General features: G+C 39.2%; 2 protein-coding genes across 2 annotated transcripts; both read left to right on the forward strand.

Annotated features, from left to right (window-relative positions):
* Positions 1–358: 358 nt before the first annotated feature.
* otulina (OTU deubiquitinase with linear linkage specificity a) lies at positions 359–2,581 on the forward strand. The gene is made up of 3 exons (XM_023408320.2): positions 359–587; positions 776–897; positions 1,953–2,581. Exons 1-3 carry the CDS (start codon positions 474–476, stop codon positions 2,374–2,376), a joined length of 660 nt encoding a protein of 219 aa, XP_023264088.1. The 5' UTR covers positions 359–473; the 3' UTR covers positions 2,377–2,581.
* A 770-nt stretch (positions 2,582–3,351) lies between these two features.
* On the forward strand, positions 3,352–10,088 carry LOC111656598 (uncharacterized). The gene is made up of 9 exons (XM_023408374.2): positions 3,352–3,370; positions 3,582–3,659; positions 4,607–4,941; positions 5,763–6,407; positions 7,622–7,819; positions 8,186–8,524; positions 9,304–9,389; positions 9,550–9,656; positions 9,774–10,088. Exons 3-9 carry the CDS (start codon positions 4,793–4,795, stop codon positions 10,086–10,088), a joined length of 1,839 nt encoding a protein of 612 aa, XP_023264142.2. The 5' UTR covers positions 3,352–3,370; positions 3,582–3,659; positions 4,607–4,792.
* The last annotated feature ends 12 nt before the right edge of the window (positions 10,089–10,100 follow it).

The following is a 10,100-nucleotide window of genomic DNA, read 5'->3' on the forward strand; positions in this document are numbered from 1 at the left end:
AAGAGTTAAAGAGATCCAGATATGGATGTAAAACCAGACTTTTTGGTTCAGGAGCATTAAGCGTGAAGAAAGGAGTTTCTTAAAGCACATTAAACAACTTTCACTGGTCCAGTTTAAAGAAAAGTGTAACTGTTATCTGTAATCTCCTGACGGAAATGTGAAAAATAAAAAAAAAGCTAAGACTACATTCAGTTTTTTTTTTTTTTTTAGGAATATAATTTAATTCGAACATATAAATGACTAGAAATATAGAGTCAAAAATAATGAGGATGACAATGACAATAATATATTATTTCGTTTAAAGGTGGACTGTCCCTTTAAGGCGGAGGATGACGCTATACAGTTGGCTAGCTAGCTAGCTAGCTAGCTAGCTGTTGCTGTTGAGGTCGCTGAGTAGTCTCATGGTCGGTCGTACAAATGCCACAAAAACACCAATAGTCGTCTTTAAAACAGGTTTTTAGTTTGAACTAAAGATGTCTTGGTTCAAAGCCGTGTCGTACAGTAGCGATGATGTCTTCGACGAGTGTGGGGACGAACTCAGTCTTCAGAGGAAAGAGTGGACCTCCAACATGAAGAAGCGAGTCAGGGTAAAGCGGCTGTAGCCGACCTCTTCTACCTGCTCTCATTTACTCTAAATACTAAACTCAGTGGTTAAATAGCAGCTGTTACTCTCAGTGTGTGGTCTCATGAAAATAGTGACATTGACAGAGCTGTGTTTTCGAGTGATATTGTGAGTCCTTTCTCTGATAACTGATGGTGTGGCTGTCACGGACAGGACGGTTTTGTAGACGGGGCTGATGCCGGGGAGGACGCCGCACTTCAGGTCGGGTTCAACATGGGCTTCAGGGAAGGAGCTGCTCAGACTGTGGCTGTGGGTCGCCTCAAAGGAATCGTAAGGTAAACAGTCATATTAGTGATCACGTTGATCAGTCATCAATCGATCAGAGCTGCTACTAACAGTTTCCCAGACCCCCAGAGTTACTCTAACCTGTGACGTCTTACCAACAGATACCTGAAAGACACTCAGTTTACTGTCACTAGACAAAGATTAGAAGCTGGGAGCATCAAATGTTTATTTTTGCTGGTAAATGATGGATATGTGTACTTAAAATAGACACAATACATTTATGAAAATAAATAATTGGATAAAAGAGGCTAATGATAGACTCATAGCAATACTTTGAGCTGAATATACATTGTACAATGGTGGTAATATAACTTACTATACATTTGTGCAAGTCAGGTGGATACATACACAAACCTTAAAAGATAAAATTAATATGATATATAAGAGATTTGATGCATATCAAAATAAAATAAAGAATCAGTTTATTTGCGATCAGTTAGTCGACTTCATTACTCATTGGATCATTGGATCTTTATGTTTGATACAGACTGGTTTGTGTCAGTGGTTTCCAGGAGCCCCAAAATAAGGGGTCCTTAAATAGGACACAAATGATCATTTTCTTCTTCTTCTCATAAGGGAATTATTAGGAACATAAGGAAATCAGAAGGGCAGAAAATTAGTTTTTAATTTTCTCTTTTCTGAGCAGAAACCTTACCCGTATTGAAATGATCCTACATGGAAGGTGTTTTTTCTCTATAACTGAGTTTAAAAATTGTTATGGTTTTCAAACTGTTAACAAGACAGAGATTGAAATTTATTTTGCTTTAGCTATTTTTCTCTTTAAATATATATTTGGGCAAAGATATCAGGTGATTTTAGGTGTTTCTGCTCAGCCTCTCCATGTTTTTTCAACTCTTTAAAAAGGATTTCTGTGTATGATATTCCCCTGTAATGATTTCAGTCTCTTTCTTGCACGGAAACATCATGAGTCTCTTTTGTACTGACCGTTATTGAAATCTCTTTTCTGTCCAGCAGATGCCAGTCCCAGTCACTTCTCTGTGCCATTGTATCTGACACTGTTGCCTCTTTGTGTGTCTCATCACAGTGCTGTATGGTGCTGGTGCCAGATCGTGCATCCGGAAAAGCCTGTCCCAGCCAGTGTGACTGAGCTCCTGCTACAGGTTTCACAGTATGAAGACAAAATGATAGACGACATCAGGAAGGCTTTTGAGAATCCTCCTCCCAGTGTGAGCGACGTCTCCGAGAGCATGGAGGACCTGGAGGTGGAGCAGGCAGATCAGGGCTGTTGTGGAGGGGGATGTGAAAAGACAGGCTGCTGCAGGAAAGAAGAAAAAATGGACCTGGATGTTTCTCACCAGCCACAAAAGCCCAGTTCAGGGTCCACTGACTGCTCGTCAGTCTCAGGTGAAGGTCTAACCCTCCTCCTCCAACACAGCGTGGATGTAGTGTCAGAGCTCGGACTGCCACAGGAGCTGATCAGTCACATACTGGAGCTGAAGAACATGTAGTGACTTAAGATCAGGGACCAAAATCACAGCAGGTTTAAAGGATGACAATACTTGAATGGGCACATAAACTATGGAAAAAAACAGATTACAAGTGTAAATTTCTTACACATTGCAATGAAATATTTTTGATGTATATAATGTAAACTATGATTTTACATCTTTTTTTTTTTTTTTAATAAAAATGGATTTGCTATGTTTTACTGCAGCTCTGTTCTCACACTTTTTTTGTTGCCCAATGAAATGAAAAAAATGTTTATTGCCCCTTATTTATTTAGATATGATTGTAACAATGAAGAATTTCCGTTAGTTTGTTCTACTATCAAGGACATTTTTTGGCTTTATACTAAGTGTGTGTCTTTCTTTAAATTCACTTTCACATATCACACAAAACCTTAAGGTAGATTTGTAAATATTTTTCTGTAACCAGTTTGGCAGAGTTTAACAAGAAAACCCAGTGACGGAGTTAAGCTTCACATATATTATGCTATCAGTTTTTTTTCTGAAACAAATCAAATTTTTGATTTGATGCAAAAGTCTCAGACACAGTCACAGAGTCATGGGTATTACAGAGGTAACTGGAGTGAGAAATGGTCGGACCACACATAGACCTAAGGTCAGTGCCAAATTTTTTGAAAGGTACCATGATACTAAGAATTGATAACTTATTACTATAATACTAATTGGGGTTTTTTTTGTTTTTTTTTTAACAATGTACCAAAAATATTCCCAACCCCAAAACTAAAGATTTCAATTTGCCATCATATGAAGCTGGGACTAGTATTTGAGTTCAGTTCCTGTTTTGTCATTGGACTAACCGATTAATTGACTAATTGTTTCAGCATTAACGCCAAAAACACACCGATCTCAAACAATCTACCCAAGTGTATTCTGGTTTCCGAGGCGCACTAGAAGGCACCAAAACTCACGGCGCACATGAGTATGACGTCATGCGCTCGGACCAAACTGTGACCCCGCTGCTCTGGCTATGCTAAGGGTTCGTACCAACAGATGTTCCGCAGAAAACACAGTAAATACCCGCTTTTTATGAAATGTGCCGCATTAAACGATGATTGTGTAGTCACAAGAAAAGGTAACTACTGTGGCAGCGGTGTTTCTCATGAACGGCGGTCACTCTTTAGCAGCGTATGTTTGTGTTTTAAGTTTACCGCAGCTAGCTGGCTAGCTAACTTCAGCTTGTTTTCCAGCTAACCAAAAGTGAAACAGGAAGAGGAGCTACATGAGTGCGAGCTCGTGGAGGACGGCTCCAATAAAACTCAACCGAGGTATGTTTTGGACATAACAAGATGTTAATACGGCAGTGACAGGTGAATGTGCGTGTGAAATGTGCTGTTACCTCGTTGTATTGACACTAACAATGGGGTGTAGCCATGACTTAAAATCTTCTTGGTCTTACACCAAAATCTGTGACCCGAATAGGATTTTTAGCCACGTTTCCACTGCAAAATGATTTTAATCATATATAATTATAATGTTTTTTGATATATTTTATTAAAAATTGTTCCCACATAGATAGTGTCATAAATTTTGATGGTTCTTCACCAAAGATTGTGGCAATATGATAGTTAGATACAGAGAATGAGTCACAAAATTCAATAGCTGTGATAGCACATATTGCCGGGCACTGGTCTGTCTATAGAGCAATAATATCTCACCTATACTAAATTACAATATTTGGTATTTTTCATATAGCTTTTGGTACATTTAAATCACAACTATCAAAATTTGTGAAACACTACAGAGGTACCATGTTTGGTAACGCCTACCAAAATACATTGTGTCATTAAAGATGATCTAAAACATTTGCAGTGGCAATTAAATCAGAAACTATTAGTTGATTAATTGGTAAATTAGTTGATCCAGAAAATTAATCAGCAATTATTTTGATAAATGATTATTTGTGTCAGTCATTTTTTCTGGTAACTCTCTGGTTCCAACTTCTCAAATGTGTGGATTTAATACTTTAACTTAATGCACATCATTGTCTTTGGGTTTTGGACTGTCGCTTATGGTTGTGGGAACTCATGGGCTTTTTTTTTTCATTATTATCTGATATTTTGTAGACAAAACCACTAATTGATTAATCAAAAAAATAATCTAGGTTAATAAACATTCTTCTTAACCGGGTCTCAGAATATGCTGTAACACCAGTGGCATCACACACTAAGCGTTTTAATCTTTCATGTGGTAATGTTGCTTGTTTTGCTTTTAGGTATCAACCTTATTACCACATGTAAACATGGTTGCTTCCTGGCTTTAGCAACAGCTTGACCATCTTCATCATGGACTCCTGAAATCATCAGGCTTCAGCGACTCATCAGGTCGCTTGCGGTCGTTTTGGACCAGAGGTCACCGTTCAGCCTACAACCTGTCTGACTTCCTGAACAAGAGGGAGCCGATGGGGAACTGCTGTTGTCCCGCTAAGAGTCCCTGTGGCAGTGCGGAGGAAAGAAGTGGTTTACTGGAAGATGATTCGAGGGCCACGGTGCCCACAGGTGTAACAGTAGTGGATGGCAATTGTGGTCCTGACGGAGATGATAACATGAGGTGAGATAACCTTTTCCTTTTTTTGGCCTTCTGAGACATTTAGCCTCCTTTTTTTTCTCCCTCAACCATCTCTGTTTTACTGTGTGGTTTAGTTACATAGTTTTACCATGTGAAAAATCCAATTCAGTGTTTTGGAGTGGTTGAGAGTCCAGTAATTTGACCTGAACTTCCTGTGTGGCTCTGATTTGATAAAAGATTAAACTGGTGATTTTATGGCACACAATCTCAATTTTCCCCAGTGGGTTTGTTTTACTCAGACTGACATTACTAAACCAAAAGAACAGAACAAAAAATCTCTCTGTTTGTGGAGATAACGGATTCAAACATAAATTCTGACTATGGTAAACATTTCATCTTTGTGGGCAGAATGTAAAAAAATATGAGATAACAAAAATGACCTTCAAAACTGTAACAAGTACTATAATAACATTTATATTTTCCCCCTAGGTTTTGTGTGGGTTGTTTTGTGACCAAATCAAAGAGTAACATACAGAACACTGAGGTCCTTAATGGGACTAGGGGAATTCCAGAGGTGTTAAAGGGTTTCAGGATGAGACAGATTTTTTTGGTATTTCACGCTCTAGTGGTTGGTGTATAGAGAAACAAATGACTATTTTAATTATGGGTCTCTCACTTCCCCCCCCTCCCACGTACAATATACAAAGAATCTTGAAACATTTTGCTGGAAAATTTTATCTGTGGTCACATATCTACTCAGGCTTCCTGTTTATGAAAAGGGCTTTTACTCATAACTTACTTTTACTGGGTGTTTTGTTGTATTATCTCACATTGCTTATCCTCCTCTGTGTTATGCCACTCAGGAAAACACCTGATGCGGACAATATAAAGGTGGAGGAAAAGGCTGAGGCTGTTCAGGTGGAGCACAGTCCTGAGAATGGAGAGTCCGAGCCCAATAACACTCAGGAGAATGGACCCTTGAAGAAGGACAGCATTCAAACCGCAACGCCTTCTGACTGCAAAGGGTTTGAACTTAAAGAAAACTCCACCAGAGAACAAGATGAAGAGATGAAGGAACCTCCAGACAACACTGGACAAGCTGAACTTCTGCAATGCACTTTACAATCCCAGCAGAGCACCTGTGCTGCAGCTGAATGGGAGGTTTTTACAGAAATAAATGTGGCGCTAGGAGAAGAAAATCCATTCTCTGCACAGGACAAAATCCCAGATGGCGTCTCACAAACAGCCGAGTCAGTCTGCCCTGTAAAGGCTTCCCGTACTGAGACAACCACAACAACAGAGCACATTGCAGTGAGCACTTCTCATGATGATAGGGAAGAAGCAGGCTCCAAGGCTGCTGTTGACATTATTGTAACCGAACCATCAGGGGAGATTTCTCAAAATAATCAAGTGCTGTCAGTGCCAAACACTCAGGTGGATGCAGCGGCTTGTCAGGTCTTTTCCGTCTCTGTGGACAGTCAGGAGATCAACAGAGAGGCTCTGAGCTGGTAAGGCATATATAATATAAAATTGAAAAAGAAAGATATAAAAAAAATATATATAGAAGCATGCATTGGTTGAATTAAAATATCTGTAGTTAGGACAGTCAAAAATAAAAAATCGATAGTTTTTATGTGTCATCCCATGTCATGGTTGTATTTTTAATTCTTTTAATTTAAAAATATCTGTAATTTCCCACAGACCACGGTGACACCTTTGAATGTCTTATATTTTCTGACCAACAGCCCAGAACCAAAGATATTCAGTTTACTATCATTTGTGACAAAGAAGAGAATCAAATACTCATATTTGAGAAGTTACATACAATACAAATATTTTACATTTTTGTTTTGACATTTTTGACGATTATTGGATTATCAGTTGATTATCAAAATAACTGCTTTTGTCGATCAACTGAAACTAAATAGATGAACCAATTCATCTTTGCAGCTCTAGTCAAGATGCTCCCAAGCAGATCCAAGATGATTAAAGGTATAGAAAAGCAGTTAAGGAATTTCTACGCAAAATTAGGTTTATTTTCCAGACTGTGATCCAGTGTTTCTTTAAATCTTCTAAAAAACGATTCAAATGTCGGAGAAGGGAGAAGTACTTTTTCTTTGAACTGGCGGTAACCCACTGACATTTGCAAACTCTGATGAAGTAAGTTGATATTGCTTCATTTGAAAAGATCACAAGCCAAAAACATCAGGAACTACTTAACTAGAAAACACTATCAAGTGATTTTTCATACTTCAAAAGATTCCATGGATTATTTATGTACTGGTGGAATCATGTCTTCTTGCTATTATTGCATTTACACTATCTGTCTATTTCTACCAGATGTCTGAGTCAGATTGGCCAACATACAGTATGTCAAATGCCGTGGTCTTTTTCTGTGCAAAGGTCACCGTCCCTTCAATCATTATCATGTGATTGTATAAGGCCTTCAAGGACAGTGCTGCAAAATCAAGAAATAAAGAAAGACTTCTTTATGGATTTACAGGATTTTAACTTGATTTATCAAATATTTAATACACTGAATCCCATCTGATTATTTCTATAAACTGTTAACTGAATTTCCAGAAAATGTACCATGTCACAATACATGTATCAGTATGGTGAAAATTTTTGATTGCCAATTCTTTATGGCCCACTCCTACCTTTGCAGTCAGTGAAATACATACCGTAAATCTCTGTCTTTCTGCCATTATCCTGTGTCTAGTTCTGTGACGGAGGATTCAGACAACGGGAGTTCTTCAGAGTCCAAGCGGGCTGGTCCTGAAGACTTAAAAAGCCATGATGTCTCTGAGTCTTCTCCTGGATCAGAGCCCATGGGACTGAACCACAGCGGTGAGGAGCGAGATTCCTCCAACTCTGTCAGGGAGCCAGAAACCACTCCTCCGGCAGACGCCAGCGAGAGGTCAGTAAGTTCACAGTTTGTGATATCAAAACAAGACACTTGTTTACATGGACTGTTTATACTTGTGGATTTGATTGTCTCACTGTGACCACGAGGGGGCGCAGAGACACCGTAGCTTTTTGTAAGTCATTCTCAGACTGTCCTGCTTTTGTTTTGAATTGCATATCTCTATGATTCTGTTCTTCATACCTTCTTATTTTGTTTTCTTACAATATTTGTAGAATTTAATATATGATTCACAACATAAAATGGTATTTAAGTAGCACATTTAGGGTATTACTGTTTTATTATGAGTTTAAGATATGGATAGAAAACTACTGATTCTATATAAAGCAGGAAAAGTAACAGAAATGTGTCACTGTCCAGCTCAAAGTTTGATCAGAATGCAAAACCAGATTCTGAGTGTTCAGCCACAAGCCAGAAGGAGGTCACTTCCTTGGAGAACGTCAAACAAGATATTGGGGAGGAAATGATGCCGAAAGTGCAGGATAAAGATGTTCCCACAGCGAAGGAGGATGATGTGATGAACTCGGAGGCAGGGGACGCTCCCTCAGGGACCGAGACTCAGGCCGGGAACGATGCTGAGATTCAGGAGGTAACTGAAAAAGAGGAGCAGCTGGCAGGGAGCGCTGCCCCTGATGTCAAGGTTGAAGTGCTACCTGTCACAGAGAAGGACGACCCTGCTGAAGATGACCTGGGCAACAGGTTGGTAAAGAGAATTTTTGGTTTTTTTCTTAATTCATATTCAATTCAATATTTTTATCAGTTGAAAGATTAAGTCTGGGAATTTAATACTTCCTCTAACTCTAAAAGGGGGTGTTGGAGTGGGACACAACACAGGAAATGACCGTTTAAAATTATGTGGCAATGTAGACTCTATTAATCTTCAGCTTTGACGGATCACAGAGACACTGTTTAAAAAAAAAAAAAGTGGATGTGGTACTGGCATGCAATGCTGAAACGCCACACAGTCACCACTAAGAATACGCAGTTCTCTAGAGAGGATATTGGCCAAAATGAAATGTAGATGATTCATTTCGTTACATAAGTTTATACATCTTACATACATACTGTTAATATTATTACCTATCTATCCATCTATATATCAATCTATCTAATCATATTTCCTTTTTTTAACACTTCATAATCTCTCAAAATAGCAGGGCACCGTAGTATTTAGCAAACGTAACCAAAAGAGTAAATAGTGCATTTGTCGGGGACTTTTTTCAGCTGCAGATTAATACACATTTGATGCTCTTGTGAGTTTGTACAGCACTTGGAAGGTTGTGTGTGAGACTGATTCAAAATAAACCACAGTGCACGTTAATGGTATTTTAGGGACGTGTCACTCAGTGCAACTCCGATGTGTTTAAACTGGAAATACCTGTTAGTAATAAGAAAAATATAAATTACTGTCAGCCTTCTCCTTTAAGTCTTGAGTTTATAGAGCTCAGTCGCATATGTGTTTTTCTTTTTCCTTTCAGTGAAGAAGACCTGTACAGAGGGGCCGAGGAGCTGTCAGTGTCCCAAAGTGATAAGCCAGGACCACCGTCTGTGTTCGAAACTACACGTCAGTACATCCAATTCACACATCTACATAACAAAACTGCACCAGGGATTAAACTGCACCAGGGATCACAAACAACACCACTTTTGTTTCGTCATGCAAAACCTAGACAATAGTTGTTTTGTCCATCATATCCTCTTTCTCTTTTCTTTCTCTTACTCAGTTTTAAAGGTGGAGGACAGATGCAGTTTGGCCCTGGCGGTGGATATTCTGTCTTACAGCGAGAGAGAGTGGAAAGGAAATACTGCCAAAAGTGCTCTCATTAGAAAGGTTGTTTCCTGTACCTCTCGGGAAAGAAGTGTTTCAGATTAAAGCCAGTTGTTGTTTTTTATTTTTTCACATTAATGGCTGAGAGACTTCCTGTGGTGTCTCTGTGTGCTGCTGCAGGGTTATAAAGAGATGTCCCAGAGGTTTGGCAGCTTGAGGAGAGTGAGGGGAGACAACTACTGTGCACTCAGAGCCACACTGTTCCAGGTGCTCTCCCACAGCACCCAACTGCCTGCGTGGCTGCAGGAGGAGGACATAACTGTGGTAAATGTTCACTTTGAAGCGATCGTATCAGTCGACCCACGGTTAATGCTGCGTTCACGCAATGTTGACAGAAAAACACTCCTTGTTCCAACTTGGGAGTGTTCACGGATTCCAAGGTGGTTAGCCCTAGTGCTAACCTTGTACTCACACCAGATAAACAGCTTTAATTAGCTTCTTTGGTCT

Source organism: Seriola lalandi, unplaced genomic scaffold, assembly GCF_002814215.2.
Source record: "Seriola lalandi dorsalis isolate HSWRI2012SDOR001 ecotype SW California unplaced genomic scaffold, Sedor1 jcf7180002054360, whole genome shotgun sequence".
NCBI lineage: Eukaryota > Metazoa > Chordata > Actinopteri > Carangiformes > Carangidae > Seriola > Seriola lalandi.